This window comes from Strongylocentrotus purpuratus, unplaced genomic scaffold (assembly GCF_000002235.5).
Source record: "Strongylocentrotus purpuratus isolate Spur 01 unplaced genomic scaffold, Spur_5.0 spur5_contig_837, whole genome shotgun sequence".
Lineage (NCBI taxonomy): Eukaryota > Metazoa > Echinodermata > Echinoidea > Camarodonta > Strongylocentrotidae > Strongylocentrotus > Strongylocentrotus purpuratus.
The window spans coordinates 1005835-1026382 of NW_022145543.1; the positions used below are offsets into that span (position 1 = coordinate 1005835).

General features: G+C 37.3%; 3 protein-coding genes across 3 annotated transcripts in view; 2 read left to right on the top strand and 1 right to left on the bottom strand.

The window, feature by feature from the left end:
* The window catches only part of LOC589763 (dual specificity mitogen-activated protein kinase kinase 4), a 29415-nt gene extending 22880 nt beyond the window's left edge, over positions 1-6535 (top strand). The window contains exons 11-12 of the mRNA XM_789397.5: positions 695-740; positions 2325-6535. Of these exons, the coding sequence (XP_794490.3) occupies positions 695-740; positions 2325-2420 (142 nt within the window). The 3' untranslated portion in view covers positions 2421-6535. The remainder of the gene's footprint in view (positions 1-694; positions 741-2324) is intronic.
* A 967-nt stretch (positions 6536-7502) lies between these two features.
* LOC105442853 lies at positions 7503-10729 on the bottom strand. Its single transcript, XM_011675471.2, has 2 exons — positions 10142-10729; positions 7503-8475 (listed from the first exon to the last, which is right to left on the bottom strand). The coding sequence occupies exons 1-2, from the start codon at positions 10326-10328 to the stop codon at positions 8234-8236; spliced, it is 429 nt and encodes a 142-aa protein (XP_011673773.1). The 5' UTR covers positions 10329-10729; the 3' UTR covers positions 7503-8233.
* A 2959-nt stretch (positions 10730-13688) lies between these two features.
* Positions 13689-18836, top strand: LOC753812. Its single transcript, XM_001183453.4, has 3 exons — positions 13689-14151; positions 16047-16263; positions 17772-18836. Exons 2-3 carry the CDS (start codon positions 16071-16073, stop codon positions 18005-18007), a joined length of 429 nt encoding a protein of 142 aa, XP_001183453.2. The 5' UTR covers positions 13689-14151; positions 16047-16070; the 3' UTR covers positions 18008-18836.
* Positions 18837-20548: the final 1712 nt, after the last annotated feature.

Consider the following 20548-nt stretch of genomic DNA (forward strand, 5'->3'; position numbering starts at 1 on the left):
CGGCCTGGTTAGTTCTTGTAAGTTAGGTTTTCACCGTGCAAATCTTGGCATTATTATTTTAGGCATTTGGCGTCACCTCTACTGGAGAGGGAAAAAACGAATGTATTTACTGTATTCATTGGGTCTCTCCTCCCGGTATATCTGATTGGAGTGTGCAGGTGGACCACTGCACCGGGGTTTCCCCCTACTCTTATACAAATAGTCCAGTGGTTTCTTAGAATGCAAAAAGTGGTGACTCGCCTCTACATGGGGCTCCATTTAACATCCTATCCGAGGGATAGAGTGTTTTCCACTGTAACACAACCTGCCTCTAAGAAACAGGGGAGGGGCACGTAAGCTCACAAGGCAGGCTTCAGTCATCTGCCTAGGTTGGATTTGAACCCAAGATCTTTGGTTCAGCAGGCAGATGCTTTGGTTCAACAGGCAGATGCTTTGGTTTGACAGGCAGATGATGCTTTACTGACTGAGCCACCTACTAGTCACTTCAAAAGGGTTGTTAGGGTTATATAACCGTGCATAGTAATACATCCTATTTATGTTACACTCATATTATCTGTTGAGAGTCATAAGGGCTTTAACTCATATCCTCAACACTTAGTTAATGCCCTTCTGGCTATCACCAAGAAGATATGAATTATTTTGAGAATGAATGCTAATTACCTAATTTTTATCTCCTGTCTAATCTTTCATGCAGTCTCACGAAGGACGAGAAGTACAGGCCAAAGTACAAGAATTTATTAGTGAGTAATGTCAATCTTTATTTTTGTTTACAAAATGTTTAAGGAGGATGAACATTTTTATGCCTCTGTTACGAAGTAGCCGGAGGCATTATGTTTTCGGGTTGTCCGTCTGTCCGTCCGTCCGTCCGTACGTCCGGTACGTCCCGTTCTCGTGATCGCGTTATCTGAAGAACCGATTGATGGATTCCTGCCAAACTTTGGTCATGTATGTATCTTGCAGAGCCAATGAACTGATTAGATTTTGGTGTCACGAGGTCAAAGGTCAAAGGTCACAGGGCTCATTTTGTATGCAAAAACAGCTTGTGATCGCGTTTTCTGAAGAACCGATTGATGGATTTCTGCCAAACTTTGGTCATGTATGTATCTTGCATAGCCAATGAACTGATAAGATTTTGGGGTCTCGAGGTCAAAGATCAAAGGTCACAGGGCTCATTATGTATGCAAAAACAGTTTGTGATCGCGTTTATCTCAAGAACCGATTCATGGATTCCTGCCAAACTTAGGTCATGTATGTTACTTGCAGAACCGATGAACTGATTAGATTTTGGGGTCATGAGGTTAAGGTCAAAGGTCATGCGGCTCATTATGTATAACTTGAACTTTCCATCTAGTTTTGGTTTGTTTTTTAGTCGAATGTGTTACAGGCTGTGTTGGGTCGGGGCAATCTACTCATATTGGCCCTTCCACAACTCAGAATTATTTAGATAAATAAAGAACAATCAAGATGATTTGGTTACCTTTGATCCGTTTATTGCTCTCAACTCGAGCCACATCTTGGAAATCGCATATCAATCACCATCTCATTTGCATATTCGTAACAGCTGCTAGATCACAAAGAAAAAGAAGCACAGAGTGAAAAATTGCCTCGGAACGTTTTTTTACGAGTAACTGAACATATTTAATGCCATGTTTACTTGTGAATTGTGGAGTTGCAAAAGGGGGCTTCCATAGTTGCATGATATGTGACATTGCATGATAAATGAAGACCAAGTCCCCTTCTAGCACCCTAAAGCATACAAGTATTTCATTAAAAACTTTTTAAAACATTTACCTGCACATACATGTCTATACAAGTAATGTTTATCCTAATAAGAAGACATTCCTAGTGCCTTCAGTCTATGTACCTACCTACACCAATTACAAACCAGGAATAACATGTCCACAATGGATGAAAAATGTCCTTGTGTATTTGGTGATCTACATTGTATAATTTTGTCATGATTATGTTTAATTCATTTGTAGATTGTACAGCACATGCTCTTGTGACAATTAATTTTCCACGTTTATCAAATTCTTCACCCAAATCCTGGACCCATTGCTATATCTAATCCTAACATTGAAACTATCCTAAAAATCCATTTGCAACCCTATGCCAAACCTATAGAGCGGAAATGATGCACAGTGAGTGTGAATAATCTGATGGCCGGGGTAATAATATCTGTAAAGGGCTTAGAGATGGTATTCAGTAATAAATGCTGTAGAAATCCAGATTATTATTGTTATTATTATTATGACGCAGGAGCAATTGTGAGGTCACTTTACGTTCTAATTGTCAATACTCTCTTTATATCCTCTTATCCATAGGAGTACAAATTCATCAAGGATTATGAACATGCCAACATCGACGTCGCAACCTTCGTCTCAGAGATCCTTCTTGCAATGAGATCCACCTCACAATGAGTGGACAGAGCAGAGTTGAGACTCTGGCTGGTCATGCTTTAGGATTATCAATGAACTTTCAGTGAATTTCACGAGAGAAAACAAAAACAGCCAAACTCCAATATCTTCAATAGTGTTATACTTCGTGTTTTTTGTTTTCCCTCACGCAGATGTTATGCGTTGGACTGTTTTGAAAGAGTTCTATCTTGTTGAGAGCATCACAGAGTTTTATTTTAAGGTGGGACTGCTTGAGAGAGTCCCATGTTGTTGAGGGCTAACAAAGGGCTTTGAGTGAACAGTGCTTGTAGTTTTTTTTTGTGCTGTTTTGATTTTTGTTTGGGGTTTTAAATCCAAAGCTTCATTTGTTGCCCTTTTTAAAAGTCACAAACTTCTTGATGAATGCTGTAAGTTAATATATATCACAGTGTTGCTAGCAAAGAGAGTGTGTAAGTATCGACTCCGTGACTACTGAATTCTCTTCATCATATACATACCACCCAGGTTCCTGTGGGTGATGGTTTAAAAGCAGACAAAAGGCGCTCTCTGATATGAATGTCCGGCCATTTTTGCCCAGTGTTATAAGAGCACTTGCCCAAAATTTCAAGTAACTTCCAAAGTTGTTATGTATTTTGAGCCAAGGTAAATGGGCAGAGTGAGTCTTTTGACTCAAGAGGCTGTCATAGATTTTGTTTAGTGGGCAAGCATGCAAAAAGGATGGGAATACCCTTCATTCATCGCCCATTTCGGTTGCTCACTGTTACGGAGATTTTAAAAATTTAATTCTTGTTCAGACGCGAGGTTTTAAATTGCTGTGGTTGTTATTATACCGACGTAATTGAATCGTTTCTGTATCTTATAACACAAAACTCGGCGAATACGTGTAGGACCTATGTTTTACCCAGCTGCCATTCATCTACAAGTAATTTGAAAACGGCAGTGGTTTACCGCTTCACAGCCAAACAAACCTTTATAGATGAGAGTTGGTTATGTCAATACAATTTGGTTTGCCACAGTTTCCAGAATCATGAAGTAGGTATGAGGGTTTAATATCATCTTGCAATTTAATGACTTCTTCAAAAGTAAGCTGCATTTTGTTTTTCGCTGTCTCTCTCTCTGTTTGTTGGTTTGTTTTTATGTCTGTCTGTTCCTCCACATCATTGTGGGGTAAATATCACTGGGTACGTGAGAGTTAAAATTAAACTTAGGAAATAGTGTTTCAATTGATGTAACTTGAGGCAAGATATTAAATCATTCTGTGCAAAGAAAACTTGAAATGAAGTGTATGAAACCTTTGATCATGCACATAAATTGTTGCTTTGTACATTTTAGCAAATCATTTAAATTGAATGATTTCTTGCATTTATGGGTAGAAAAATGAATTGCAATTATATTGAGCTGCACACAATGTATGCCGAGTTTGTGAATTTTCTTAAGAAGAGTTTGCTGCTTTTTAGTGTTGAATTAAAAATCTTTGCACTTACCAGGTCTTACTGTTACAACCCAGATACAAAAAGTATTAGATACTGTAAGCTTCAGTTTTCATCATTATCGTCATCGAGGCCCATGTTGGAAAACTTCAATACCAACAACAAAAAGGAATCTGTGAAAATTGCTCTTTTACAGATCGCCAAAGTCTCATTTTGCCAAAGTTTCTGGTTTTAGAGTAAACTACACCTAACCAAAGTGAACACCATGAGTGCTCTTTTGCAAAAACTCAGGGCAAACACACAATTGTGACTAGTTACAGCAGTTCCACTACCATAGATATATGAAGTCTAGATAATACCAGACGATCCAAATTCATAAATGTAATTATGCAGAAGTTCTACAGTTTTACATGAGCCAAATTGAAATGTAAACAGTACTATCCCGTGAAATGAATGCTAGTTTAAGAATGGTTTGCAGATTTGTAAAGGTCTGCTTAGAAAGAGTAGTATCAACAAACATCAAATGTAATCATAGAATTTAGTCAGAAAATTAGATTAGCTTCCAAATTGTATGTCCCCTTTTCAAGAATGGTTTTTCTTTCAAATAATACGTCATTAGATAAATAAATTTTAATAATGTATTGTCATCTGCAACACGCAAAGCCCAATTACTCCAATATCAGTATTGACAAAAAAGCAAAATATATGAACATTTTGGGATATCATAGCAGGAGATAACTCACGATTGTATACCTACCTGTAGTACATTTATATCAATTCCATTGCTACTGACGGGCAAGTGTTTGTTGGAAAACTTGTGTAAAATGCAATGCCTCATATTCAAATAAGGTAGTCCACTTCCTTGTTTTGTAATTATTGACAATGGCAGATTTGTAGCACTAACATCACAGAAATTTAAATAGCTTTCTTTTCACCAGTAGAGGGGAGAATGGAATATTTTTTCATTCCAAAAGCGAGCAGTATCTGTTAGAATGTACGCAGGGAAGTATAGAGTCACTCAACAATGGTTAGATCAATGAGAGAGAAATAGATATTTTTTAGAAGAGAATCATGAATTTATTAGTTAATTGATTTAAGAGTAGAGTAGACCAGTGAGTTGTGCAGAAGCAATCATGGAATGTATTTCACTAGATGTGTGTGTGTGTGTGTGTGTGTGTGTGTGTGTGTGTGTCGTGTTCATCGACTCTCATGTGGAGCACGTGCAAACAAAAATGGAGAAGTTTGACTTTTCAAAGGCAAAGAGATTTTAAAGTGTATATTTGTGCTTGGAAATGCATGAATTGTAATTCATGTTATCTATAGAATATAAATTGTGTAGAATAATACCCTTGAATGTTTGGGAGATTTGAAATTTCTTGAAGTATTTAAATGAAAATTCTGGAATTCTAGATCTCTTTTCCCCCTTGTATTTTTAAAGACAAATTTCCATCATTTTATTTCCATTATTCGAAAAGATGAGTTTGCAAATTGCAATATCCTTTTTTTTTCCCAATAGTATTTTGTTCAATTGTAATGTCTTCAATTTTCTTTATATTTAGCACATATCTGTTTGGGGTTTGGAAGATGTTGTCCTATTCAAAGGAGAAAGTGTGCTCTGAAATTTGATCAAAATGTCTCTTTAGCCCCAAAAAGACCCCCCCCCCCCCCCCCTCCCAAACAAAAAGTGTCTATTACCTTTGAGTTTGCACTTGAAGTGCAGTGCTTCTTTGCTCTTGCTTCGTTAACTATAAAATGGTTTAGTCTTTAGGTATTTGCATTTGAAAAAATATTTTCTCGTGGTAAATCATCTTGTTTTTATGTACAGTTTGTTTTATTCAGCTGACAAGTCTAAACTTTCCACTCAAATGTGAGGGAATGAATCAAGAATAAAAAAGAGCAAATTCATAACATTTTTTTTGTATCATCTTGGTTAATTTCTCAACTGTTTTGCAGAGAGCTGTGAGGATCTATTGTATCCCCCATGCTTTCTTGATGTAGGTATTGTCATGAACTGCACACCAAACAGCATGGTCATGCTGGACATCTGCAGAAATATGTTTCTTGTATCATACACACAAATAGTAGGTTATGGGGAGGGTGGGGTATGTGTTGTAAAGTAATACTTAAAAAGAAGATACAAACTCACATTGATCAGTATTCTTGTGGGTCTGTTTTCCTTAAAAAGAAGTTTGTTTGTGTCTAGTTTGACCATAGATCAGTCCATTATGCCCAAACTGCATGTTCTCTTCATTTGTTTTGAATATTGAGATGCAGGAAAGGGTTACTGAACAACCAAATTGTGATTTTCTTATTTAATGCCTGGTCTGTGGTCAAACTTTAATATGGAAAGCAGGCCCCTATGTTTATAGATATACATGTATGCTAAAAATCATGTAATTCTCTTAAGAACTTGAAATAAATTTACTAAAGAGAAACAGATATTTGATACAAGATTATTATGACAGATGTTGGTTGTTCTTGCGTTTTAAACAAAAAAAATAGAGAAGAATGTATTTATATATTATATATATGATTGTTGAATTATTGTATGTCTCGTTATATATGGATAGCCATATTATTTGTTTCAAGATGGAAAATGTGATATCTGTTGTACATGTTTATGAATACTGAAAGCTGTGTGTGTAATGATTTGTTCTGTATACTATTACTGAACATTAAAATAAAACTAACAGAAAGAAACAACGAAAATATGTGTGTGAACTTTTTCTTTTCTCGTTTGAATTGTAGTTCAATGCATGTCCTATGTAGTCCGGCTTTTATTATAGATTGTTTGCATGTATATTTTACATAATGTAATACGAGAATAATACCAGTATTTTGTTGATTATATTCAGTCGTAGGGGAAGAGCTTTGTTTTATTGAATTATGATATTTTTGCTTTTGAAAAGCAAACTGTTCGTGAAACTACATTGAGTTTTAGAATCATGGAAAGGTATATTAGGCTTAGATAAAGTTGAGGAAATAGTAGAGAGCGAGAACATTGGACAGTGTCGTATGAGGAGATATGGAGCTAAGGATTATTTTCCCCCTTCAATCTCACTACCCGTTTTCCCACCACACCCTCCCCCCCCCCCCCCGTCTGTATCTCTCTCTCTCTTTTCTTTTTCTCTCTCTCTCCTCCCACCATCTCTCTGATAAGATTGCAACATTACAACATTACAATATGTTTATGACCATTTCATTTATTCAAAACAATCTATCAAGTGACCTCGCTTATATTCATCAGAGTTCAATAAAAGTGTACAGGTGCTTTGGTTATTATTCAATTTATTATTTGAATATTATGGATAGCCCAAACATGATTGTAGAGGGAGACACATTGAAACACAAGAAAGGGCGGGAAGAGGGAAGGAGACATAGAGAGACGAGAGAGAGAGAGAGAGAGAGAGAGAGAGAGAGACGCGAGAGAGAATGATTGGCACATGTAAATGTAGTTTTCTTTTAAACACTCATTAAATACGTAGAAGTATGCACCTATGCACACAACATGTACAACTAACACAGTCTTCTACAATCGAAAGAATATTGCACGGTACTCATGAAGAAAAGTCACAATTCATCAAAGGATAATCCAACAATTCTAAAATATAAAAGTAAGCAGAAAATCAGAGAAGCAGACTGGTGACAGTTTGAACGACATCGTGTTTCAACTGTGTTAACACTATCACACTTTGTTCACACTGTTAACACTGAGCTGATATAAATTGGGATCGTTAGTATTAAGTAAAGACACTAATTACAATACTTTCGCGTTGTGTGACACACCATAGAAAAAGTTTTGTTAGGAGAAAATGTGCAATATTTAGATCACAGGATTAATCCGACATTAAAAACAAGGGAGTTGGGGCATTTTAATAGTGTGGACAATGAACGTATACTGTGTCATCATTGTTTACATTGTTACCATACTATGTCCACACTTTTGACACTGTTGGTGCTATGTTAACGCTCTATTGATATACTGTGTTCACATTCATTGTGCTAACTAGCATTGTTCATACTGTGTCAAATTACATCATGTGTTTACAATGTTTACATCTTGCTATTGCTGTGTTAACACAACTCATACTGTGTTCAAAGTGTTACACTGTGTCAATTTTGTGTTAACACTAATCATGCTTGGTTCATACCGTTAACACTGAGCCAATACTGTGTTAACACTAATTCATACTGTGTCCTAATTTAGTTCAGTGGTATTTATACTATTGAAATTCAGGTGCTAACAATGTTAATGCTGCGCTAACTCTAATCATGCCTGCATGTACTTTGTTCGCAAGGTTTTCACAGTGTTTTCACACTATGTCCAATCTATAATTATATCGAACTCGGTCCGACCAGGCTATAATGATAAAATGGCGAAATAACTACATGTATAGGGCGAAATAACTACAAGGGGACTTTCTCCTCAGCGTTGTTCGTAAAACTTTCTACGTCGATCACGAAGCTGGAGCCATTTTTCTTCCACACTGCTGCTAATTTTCCTTCTTTCAACACTTGACCATCAGATTTGACTAGCCTAACATAGCTCCACTCAAAGAGTCTTTCGCTGTCCAGATCATCACCCACTTCTTGCACGCTTATTCCAAGCTTAGTAGCGCCGAGTTTGCGGAACCATCGAAAAATAGCCTCTGGTGATAAAGATATAAAATACAAGAATAAGTTAAACATTAACTCTCACTTTTGAATTCAAGTTCATTGCATGAAATGTATTCATTTATCTTCATTTAAAGATGCTGATGATAACAATTTTACTTCATGAAGATAATGATTAATAATGATAATGGCCAGCTACATGAAGATTTTTTCGAGCAAGCAGAGCAATCGAAATGATTTACGATTTACAACTCCATAATATTATTGAAAAACACACTTTGATAAACGCTTTGGGCAATGTTGTACCATGTACCTTACTTGAGGGTATATAATTCAGGTAAAACAATATGAAATAAAATGTCAAGCAAAGATGTTTACGGGCTCACACATATTCTGTTGATTTAACCACGTGTTGATGCAAACTGGACGTTTGCATCATTTAATCAGTGGTTAATTTAGCAAGGTTATAACCTTTTGATTACTACTTGTTTTAATGTTTGGTGTAAACATCACCCAAAATCGCCTGTCGAGAGCCAGAAATGCATTATGTTAATTCATAAACGATATGCCTAAATGCCTGTTTAATTCAGGTTTCAATAGGTGAAATATAACCATTCATTTGTTTCTCTCTTATTTTTGCTTGTCAGAAAAGTGAGGGAATTCCTTTCAGAAAACCAAAATGGTGGATCCGCCCCTGCACATCTAAGCTAAATTTCGCAGTCTTCCCCCATTAGAATCTCTGGTACACGCTGCATGCATGATTGTGCAGCCATCAGCATATGCGACCTTTTACATTTCTATCAGCCCAGTTTTCAAATGGCAAATACGTAAATAGCATTGAATATAGCAGCCGACTCTTTTTACCCCTTAACCTTCTGCGATTTCTAAACTTAGAAGAAAATCAATTCGATGCCTTAGATGTTTTCAAATATGCATACGATTGACCTCATTTCAAGAGAAAATGCTACTAGTGGTGGCAAGTCAGGCTTGTTCGCCCTTTGCTTCAAAATCAACACTGAAATGTTATCAATAAATAGCCATGTAACGTACAATCATATCTCATTTTAGAATGATGAATATACATGTATTACTATTTTATGGTATAGTGCTCATATACGTGTACCACACAAGATGCTGAAGGAGTTACAAAATATAGAAGGCTAAATAAAAATTCTGTGCCCACAGCATTCAATGAATTCCTTGTTCGCAGCCCCATCTAGACTTCGCCTGGCTGGAGAGGGGCAAATATAAATTAATGCCTCGCTCCTATATGCATAGATAGAGATAGACAGAGTTGGAAGTGGATAGAAAGAGATACATACAGGGAAAGAGAAATAGAGAGAGAGAGTGTGTGTGTGTGTATGTGTATGTGTTTGACAGTGTATACAGATAGACTGACTGAAACAGAAGTATAGAGAGGGTGAGGGAAGGAGTGAGAGAGAGAGAGAGAGAGAGAGAGAGAGAGAGAGGAAAAACACACACACACACACACACACACACGCACAAACAGAGCGAAAGAGAGGCAGAGAAAGAGAAAAAGAGAGAGAGAGAGAGAGAAAGAAAAAGGGAAAAAGAGGGAGGGAGGGAGAAAGAGAGACAGACATACAGACAGAGAGATGACAAACAAACAGACAAAAAGACCAAGGTAATTTAAATGCCACTTAAGATTCATGGGATGCTATTGTAAGAGGCCTGACTGACCTGGTGATTTCTCTGCCGCCGGGCTGCATCCCGGATACATCATGTGTGCCTGAGGTGAGTAGAGTTTGGTCGCGATTCCCGCCAAATCCTCGAAGTTGAAGAGAGTCATGTGCAGACGTCGCCTCTCGAGCACGAGCCCACGAACCGCAGCCTTAGACGACGACGATGACGACGGGGTGGCTGCCATTTTTAAACACTAACGTGCAGTTCGATCTAGAGTCAGTCAGTTTACCACCAAGACAATATTTGCCGACGTTATAGCAAAATATATATCATCTCAGGGCAATTTGCAGATGTAAAAAAGTGGTCGTCTGGCATTCATAACTTACATAATATACAACCACAAAGAGACTCAAACACATCTAGGTAAAACACAAAACTTGATGTTAAACGCTGACAATAACTAATTGATCTTGCTTATAGATCAATCAATCCAATTTAATAGCCAACTGCATATTATTTATGCACTAAACTAACATTTAATGATGCTTCGTGTGATGCTAAAATGAATGTCGTCCCATGTGGCAGCTCGCTTCAATAAGGTGTCGCGGGTCGTCGATAAAGATGAGCTACATCAGAAGAGAGAAGCACTGAGAGCCGACTCGGAGGCATGCAAGAAGAAGAGCCAGAGATGCATATCAAACCACTTTAGTCATGCACATGTCATTATGCATCGAGCGAGGACTCTAACAGGTGATATGGTCGCTTATTGTATGCTCATGTGCAGACATGGTTGCGTTCACACTAGCTTTACTATCCAAATCACACTGACAAGACAAAAAACAGGGCAGCGCTTCACGAAACCGCCATAAAAATGCATGAACATTACTTTTTTTTAAAAATAATTTCGCCGACGTTTCGGCGACATAATTTTTTTATTCAAATGGAATTTTTCGAAATTGTGCTTATGATCGTTTCGTGAAACCGATGCAGAGACCGACAACAGACCAAAGTGAAGAAGAAGAAGAGGTGAAGAAGAAGAAGAAGAAGAAGAAGAAGAAGAAGAAGAAGAAGAAGAAGAAGAAGAAGAAGAAGAAGAAGAAGAAGAAGAAGAAGAAGAAGAAGAAGAAGAAGAAGAAGAAGAAGAGGAAGATACCAAATTTCCCTATATGGCCAAGATAATGCAATTGCAATGGTTTTCGGAGTCGGTTTTGCGATGTGACATGGAGTATTATTACATGTAATTTAAAACGAGGAGTCATTTATACTTCGGGAAAAGTTCGTTCGAATAAATACGTGTTTATATATCCTTCCGAAACCATGATGCCTTCGACGAATGATAGAATCAGCGTCATAATATTATACATCAATGTGTAACCATTTTGCTTTTTGAGCCGAGATGTTATATCAAGTAAACCTTACCCTTGTGTGTATAATGAAGAGAGATATAGACAAGATAATATGAAGCATTCCTGAATCAATACAATAGGATGGGTCAATATTGAATGTTCAACTGTGTAACTGTATATGAATATCACCGGTAATCACAATGGCACGGAATCATGTTCATATTTCGATGACTCAGCCCGCAATGTTTGCATAATTCATATCGAGATTACAATGTGCCTCGACAAAAAAAATTAGTATGATTTGCAATGTGTGCAGCTTAGCGTAATAAACGACAGACAAGATGAACGAAATATTATAGGGGGACTGTTAAATCAAGAATTTTGTTCTTCACGTTCTTATGATTTAACACGTTGAAAACATTCAACCCCCTGATCCCCCTCTACCTTTCTCTCTCTCTCTCTCTCTCTGTTACTCGATTTCCCTCACATTTTCACCCTTTTTCATACCTCTCTCTATCTCTTTCTCCCTTCTCTCCATATCTCTCTCCCTCTATATGTCTTTCTATCCTCCTCTCTCTCAGTCTTGTCTCTTTTTACCCCACGGCCCCTGTCCCTCTGTTATCTCACTTTCACCTTTCCTATCTTACGTTGTGTATGATAAGCCCCTTTCTCTACAATATATAAACCGTGATATAGGATTAAACAACATTCTTTTGCTCTAGCAAAGAGATCATTAATATACATGAAAAATAATTTAGGCCCCATCATTGCGAAATAAAGTCTTTCAACCCAGGCATTTTGTGTGCGACAGAAATGCATTCAATCATCCAAAACTATCCAATGAATGCAATAATATAACAATGGATTTGGTGGGACAAAGCTGTGAATATGAAAGATGAATCATATTTATTCTTTTTGTTCCGAGCTGTAAAATAAGCTTTTATGTGCAATCATTAAATCCATATCAATTCTCAAACAATTCATCGTTATTTTAAAAGTTTATTTGGATACACTATAGACAGCTGTTATTTCCGCACTTGCACACCGTGTACATTTTTTTTTTATCGAGAAACAGAGTTTGCATTAGATATGACTCATCACCCTCTCTTTCTCTCTCTCCCTCTCTTTCTCTCTTTCTCTATTTCTGAAACAAAATCCATAACGCTGTGTTTGCTTGAGGTGTTATCATTGTCATCAGTGTGACGTAGGTGAATTTCAATGGGGGTAGCTCCCGATGTCGAGGGGGTATTAAGGGGTGGACCTAGCCTGCATGCCCCCCATCTATTAAAACAGATCAATGGTAAATGCTCATTAATATACTGTATATAGCAGTTGTTAAGTTATTCCGGAAACATTTTGTTTAAAAAATGTACACGTACTAATAATCTTATATGTACGTACTTAGAAAATGAGGAAAAAATTCAATGGGTTAAACAAAAAAATGAGCCTATATACCTATTTTTAGAAAAGCCCACGGGATATACGGAACTGTTATGGTCGTAATATCAAAGTAGCCTACCGTATGTAGATGTTTGCTTTAAAACAAAAAGTTTGTAAGAGCTACTTCAGGCAAAAGTCAAACCTAATGTTCCTTTGAATGTTTTTTATATTTCACCAAACTGCTGAAATGTCGCTCAAGTAGGTATTACAAGGAATGATTTGGGGAATATAAATGAAAACAAGTCTACCCGCTAACTTCGAAATTAAATAAATATTCTCGATACAGTCAACAGCCATGGGGCATGCCCTTTCTTGAATTGAAATGGAAAACGAACGACAAGCTTTGTTTATTATTTGAAACATGCACTATGAGGGGACGGTTATAGACAAGCTGAGTTTAATAAAGACAGCCCCTAAAAACTCTCAATAAAATAAGTCTCGCAGATGAACTCTCGGTTATAAATAGTAAAGGCATTGGAGAAAATGGCGCCATATGAAAACCTCAGGCTAACGAATGATGATCAGTATGTGTGCCACCTGCAGTACCTCCCAAATTTGAGGTCTGGTTTACTTTTAAGTTAAACCGCAACGTGTGAATATTACGTTCTATAATGATAATCATCTCTACATTTCATAAACCCTTATCGAAGCTTCCATATGTGCAGATGAATAAGAACGGTAGAAAGGTGTCATTAACATTGCGGGTGGTTGCGGTTGGAAATGTGCATCCCTACAAATTCGAGCACCTCTTTTCCCGCGGTACGCCACAACGCTCAAAGTTCCGTGCACATAATACGTCTGCCTCCTGCTTGCATGTGTGTGTGTGTGATGTCGAACTGGCTTGCCGAGGGGGACACAGCGAGTGAATGGAATTAAAACTATGGGCAGACGACACTCTAGCAGACAATGATTTTAGTCGCATAATGATTTTAGGTGCGTTTTGAGAGATCTTAGCTCACATCGTTGATCGTTATTTTCCCCGCCTTGCTATGTCTCCATCTGACATTAAAACACCTGCAGTGCTTTGGAATTTGTATTGGGAGGTGGGAGCTCGCTGGCTCGCTTGAGCTGAGTCGGAATTAAGATGCCCAAAATCCGCATCGGGTAATGAATGATCGAGACGTGTTGCTCTTCCTGACATTACATGCCGTAAATTTGTAAGGATCAAGTCTGCGATTCAAGTTCAATATCGACGTGGCATCACTTTCAACCTTTGCAGGATTGAACTACTTTAAAAAGATAATCCCGACCTTTTCATTTCAAGATACGAACAATAGACCCGTAAGTATATTATTCATTATAATCTACAGGTCTGATTTTCCAAAATACAACCAAATGGAATGTATGGTAATCACCAAGTTGATTATGAATCATTCATTCGTTTGTTTTTCACCAGGCTTCATTGCACAAGGAAACGATTTCATGTGGGTGAGATATATGCTGTGTATTTAATACCTTTTCGCAATCAGTTCGGATTGTGAGCGATATAACAATTTAATTTGTTTATGAAGGTTGTATAAACAAAGTCATGACTCATTTGTTATTCATTGGCTTTCCCAGGAGAACAGGGAATATGCATTTCACGGGGTGAAAAGAATTATAAAAATATGATCCTTATACCATAGCGATTGTTTTCTATGATACATAATATATTACGAACTTTACCCTGTATATCAGTGTATGTAAAAAAAATAATTAATTGACGATTGACTGGTTACGATATCTAAATAATTCACAGGTAAATCAAGTTTTAAAAAATATGACTGATCGAGCCGACAATTTTGTTATCCTCTATTTTCATTGGATTTCAACATGCATTAGAATTTACAGCAACCTAACAGTTTTGAAAAAGGAGAAGAAAAAAAAACGCAAAATTTATATCAAGACGAATTAGCGTGATAACCATTATAGCATAAACAATACTCTTATTTACAATTCATTGTGAACCTCTACATATGTTTCCCCGAGTTAAAGTTTATATAGAAAGTGCTATCTAAGACAATTCGAGATTCAGCTAAAATGTCGCCAGGTTATGTAAAGATGGCTCAAAATCTTAATACCAAAACATTCCATAAGAAAAAACACCTTACTTGCTTTACCCGAATACCTAACCCACAGATCATTAAAACTGTTGATCATATATTTATAAGCAGAAAAGGAAAATTTTGTAGCACTCCTTAATGACCCCCCTAAAAGAGGTCTTGCATAAATTCTGACATAATACCCATTTCAATGCTAGATATTCATAAACAATTTCCCTTTTAACTTTTCACTTAGGAGAAACCTATGCCATGTTTATACAAATATTCAATTGCACACATGTTTTGAATATTGTTTATTCATTTTATTTGGGGAGGAGAAGGGTGACATTTGTTTTCGTTGAGGAGGAGGGGGGGGGGTGACAGGTTGATGATGTCTGCATACAGCCTAATGTTCACATGCACTTTGCCTTAATTTGGTGATTATACCGAGTTGATATGTCGTAACAGTGTAAAAGAACAGGGGAAGAAAGGAAAATTGATAGGCAGGACAATCGCTGAAATTCACCAAGCTTTTGATAGCAAGATATGAATTAATAATGTATTAATGTATATTATTCATTTCCTCATTATAGGATGAAATGCTTTTCAAGATGTTGATTTTCAAACATGGCTTCCTATGAGTTGAAAAGAACATGTAAAATGCACCGTAACAGATTATTGGCCTATTCAAGCATTTTGAAAAAAAGTTTTTAAACTTGTGATGACTAATACTGTTTATATTGTTTTAGCAACAAAATACCACGATTACGTTAATTGTCGAGGTGAATTGTGCAATAAAATAAACTCTTTTCACAACTCGGTATGACGTACATGTGTGTTGGTCATAGTGGTTGAGTAAGGCCTGCCACATGAAGTCAGTGATATTTGAATTGCGTTAGACCAACACTATCGCTGACTATCATAACTCTGTGGAAATAATGTACATGACTATGTGTGTGTGTGTGTGGGGGGGGGGGGGGGGGGGGGGGGGACGCACCTATATTTCTGATGTTTTGTAGCTATATGTATTACAAGTTCTTTTGAAATAAAGTCTTGGAAACAAAATTAAGGTCTTTCCAACTAAGTTGATGTCAGAGTGGGTTTCATTTTTTCTTTTTATACTTTTACGGCCTTAATTTTACTTGTTTTCCTCAGAAAATCAACAACCGCCAGACAACGATGGCGTGTGCGACATCAACGAACACGGGGAACGATGAACTGGACGTCTCGATCACGGAGGCGATCGTCCAAGCCCATTCTATGTACGACGAGCTCTACAACAGCCGACAGCTAGAGAAGATGGTTGATTCCATCTACGCTGAGGATTGTTGCGTCATGATGGAAGGGCGTGACGTCATCCGGGGTAGGAAAGGTGAGGTTTAAATTGGGAATCAGTTATATCTGTATTTCATAACAACAAAAAGTTATCGATGCAGCCGCGTAAACCTCCATCCGACCAAAATACTCCGAAGGCCACTGATAACCTTTTTAAAGACTGACAAAAACCTTTCTGCGACCTCGAGCAGAGGTTTTTTTTTCTTTATGTGACCTCGAGCAGAGGTTGTCGGCGACCAGTCGTTTCTCTAGTTTAACTTAGGCTTAATAATCCTAGACGCTCATTAGCATACCTCCTTTATAAGGATTACTTGAGTAGGAAGGTGGTTCTAAACGGACTCTGGTAAAGATAATTACAAGCCTAAAAAGAATCATAAATATTGACACTCTTTTTGAGAGGGAAAGATATAGATAGAGAGAAAGATAGATAGAGAGGAAGAGAGCGAGAGAGGGTGGGAGAGAGAGAGAGAGAGAGAGAGGGATGGAGGGGATTAGGTACGATGTGAAATGTATCGGAGATAGAAAAAAATAAGAAAAAACCACATGACGGACGAAACTTCTGTAGAATACTGAGCACGATCGCAACTACTTTTGAAAATTCAACCTAAATCATCTTCAATAGCATTGTTCGTCACCTATAAGATGATGACGTGAATCCTAATCAAGTGATTGGTTGAAAGCGTACACGTGACCAGGCTTTTATTTTACCTAACGCGTAATTTGGATAATGACCGGTCATTATCCAATTCTAATGACCGGTCATTAGTAAGATCATTTTATATAAAAAATAAAATATAATCTTCTAAAACAAATAACACACAGGACTTTTTTTCGGGCATTAGTAAATCATTACCCACACTCGGTATCTTCAAAACAGTCCAAACACCCTCGGCTACCGCCTCGGGCGTGTTAGACTGTTCCAAAGGTACCTTGTTTGGGTAATTCTTACTAATGCCCTCACTACTGTGTATTATTTGTATAATGTTCGTCACCTTTTAATATTCCAATGACAATGAGGTATTCCGTAATCCGAACGTGATTTCTATGGGATGTATAATAGGGTATCGAAATTGCCTTTAAGATGATTGTTTTTTCCGAAAATACTCGTGATCGTGTTGCTGTAGAAAAATTAGAACAGCATAAAGAAAGGGACTGAAAAAAGACGAAAGCGAAGAATAATTATGTGGAGAACAGGAAGGAGGACAAGAAATAAAGATTACAGTCCTTTTCAAGACTCCCCAATCCTCTCCCTCTCTCACACATGGTGCAACCGTAAACCTACTGTATATAAGTGGAATGGTAATGAAGAAAAGGTAAAAGGAAGAACGTTAAGAGAGAGACATAAAAGCTATTGTGATATAAAATTAAAAGTGATGTCTAACTGTTTTGTGATGAACAAGGACAAACTGAGCCAGATTGTACTTTGTGACTGGCTTTAGAGACATGAAGAATTAGAAAAAGATTATACGAATCAACCGCTTCCCTGCTCTCTCTCTCTCTCTCTCTTTCTCTCGAATAAAACTGCTTTCATGTTTCTTTTTACAGAACTACTAGAGCTTCTATGTGGCTTTTCGAAGGACCCCAGCCATCATCGCGTGGAAAGCAATGCGATGGAGATTCGAGAGATAACTGCACCGGGCCAGCGAATTTACGAGCTCGGTCGCTATTCTTTTTTCGACATCCCTAACACGGGACGCGCGGACGGCAGACACGTCATCGTTTGGACTCGAATCGGCGGGAAATACTTTATCACTTTGCAAAGTATAAATCCGATTACATGAGGTTGACCGTGTGCAAATATCGTCTGCATCACTACGTTTGAACTCAAGAAGAAAGACGTTATGAGTATCCGTCAGAGAAAGGCTTTACTTGTGAAGAAGGCTCATTGTATAAATATTGCACTTGAAATGGTTGAATGTTCTGAGCACCTTAGCGGCATGAATAGGACTTCTGTGGTAGGAAATAGTTTTTTGTTTCCTTCTTAAACTGGCACAATATGAAAGAAGGAATTGAATAGACTACCAGGATACTAGCAGATTGACAGATTCCCAAAAGCGCACGCCCTGGCATCGTAGTATAGTCGTGACTGCTTCGGTTTAGTGCAATACAATGTAGCTGCGACAGACGCCCACGTTCTTTCGCAATATATAGGTGTTTGCTTCGAAGGTCCTGTTATATCGTCCAATATCATCCAATATGCTAAGCTACCTTTCTGAAGGTCATAGAGAATAAACTCAGCTCGTACTGTGGACGTATAAGAACGTTTTAAAGGTTTCTCTGACTGTTAGTCAAATTGTGCATGAATACACTATATTGACTTTAAATAATGTGTTCTTATAGAAGTCGTGTTTCACTTGTACCCATGGGCTGGTAGCGCATCATGAAGATCATTTTATTATTGGTTGACTACGATAAAATACATCCTAATTTTACAACGGCATTTGTTTAAAATTGGGTATAACAAAGGAAGCTAATCTGAGTTTTAAATTGTCTTTAATTAATTAAACGTGATATAAGACTCAGTGTATGGTTAAACCATGGCCTAATATAGTTTAACTAATTTAGTAGAATGCGGATCATCTTGTCCCGCAAACGTTGATGCCTGGGGAGTGTTTCATGAAGGGTCTTGTCAGTGATTTTCAGTGACAACTGTTATAAGCTACTGAAATCCATGCATCTGATTGGCTGAGAGCAACTTTGTCAGTGAAAATCACTGACAAGACTCTTCATGAAATGCTCCCCTGGTCTTGCGGAATACTCTTTATGTAAGTAGTGACATCTCACCGTGTTACTTATTTAGAAGGTTACCCTCACTTAGTTTTGATGCGGTCACATTTTTCACTACAATGTTTCATCAAAGTGGCAAAACTTGATAATTTGTGAAGAAATTTTCGTCCAAACTACCCAGGGACATTATTTGCAATGAAAGAGAATCAATATTATGTTGGCAATAAGACGGTCCGACTCAAGGATTGTTGTAATTCCAGTAAAATTCTCGAGATTGAAATAGTTGAATTATGTTTATCTCCTCTGAAATCATGATGTATCTAGTATTGTCACGGAAAGATACGGCGCAATTTAGTAGCAAAGAAAGGAAATACTTGACAATATCGCACATTTTTATGTATTCAATAGGAAACGATCTACATTTACAATGGCATTTCTTCAATGACTGAAGAATAAATCAATTTTACCCGACATAGATAGAATGTCCTCATAATGAGAAGCGGTCCAAAGGTGAATGTGGAAAGCGTCTCAAATGGCGAGCACCGCTGTGGCCGGGGGCTAGATTTCACCCGACACCGTGTGTGGGGTTAGAGACCGGTATTCACAATATCAAATTATGATAATTTTGAATTCATCAATGAAATGTGAGAATAAGAATCGGTACAACAATATCTATCATTATTTAGTGTTTAATTTAATGTGTTGTGATCACTTGTGTAGATAAAATAAAGAATAATAATGATCACTAAAGCAATGGAGATACAGTACATTCAGAATTCTCTTACATGCAATCGAATGCGTAGAAAATTAATTTGACATTAGACTGTACATTCCCCATCTTGTAAGGCTAAGAGCGTGTCAAATCGGATACGAATCGTAATAAACTAAGCAATATATGAAGTATTGCAGATTTCATATTGTTTTTATCCAGTAATCTCTTTTAACAAGACATAATTTGTTTAGCAAATTAAATATATTTTATTTCTCGCGATCTCTAATGTTATCAATACAATAAAATGATTTTTATTTCTTATTAGCCAAACGGTGAAAGATCCAGACATGGTTTCAATACCGCCGCTTCAAAATCATACCACATCACTCTTTCCCTTTTTATTTCACTTTATTTGCATCTCTCCCTTTCTCTCTCTCTCTCTCTCTCTCTCTCTTTATCTCTCTCTCTCTCTCTCTCTCTCTCTCTCTCTCTCTCAATTTCCCTCTTTCTCTCCCTCTCTCTCTGTCTAGCTCTCTCTGACGGTCTCTTCGTTTCTCGGTCCCTATCTCTCTGCCTTTATCACTCTCTGTCTCTGTCTCTGTTTGTCTCTATCTGCATGGCTCTCCTAGGCTGTCCCTCTTTATCACATTCTCCCTCTCTTTTCCTCTCTCTTTTCACTTGTCTTTCTCTCCATATATTATATTATTTCTTCTCTCTACTCTCGTACCCAGTAAAGGCATATGAGACGTCCGTAAGTTATATTAATTGTCGCCATTAAAAACAAGATTTATATTAATTTCCTGCTTACATACAATTCTGTTTTTCTGTATTAAACTTATGAATCACGATTTGGTCAGCAGCTTGTGACAACTGTTATGCAAAT

Bases quoted from the DNA above. Each gene is read 5' to 3' on its own strand.
- LOC105442853 (XM_011675471.2), bottom strand. From the start codon at position 10,328: ATGGCAGCCACCCCGTCGTCATCGTCGTCGTCTAAGGCTGCGGTTCGT. The intron at 8,476-10,141 runs GTCAGTCAGGCC...CTTTATCACCAG, and splicing joins GGCGGCAGAGAAATCACCAG to AGGCTATTTTTCGATGGTTC.
- LOC753812 (XM_001183453.4), top strand. From the start codon at position 16,071: ATGGCGTGTGCGACATCAACGAACACGGGGAACGATGAACTGGACGTC. The intron at 16,264-17,771 runs GTGAGGTTTAAA...TTCTTTTTACAG, and splicing joins CGTCATCCGGGGTAGGAAAG to AACTACTAGAGCTTCTATGT.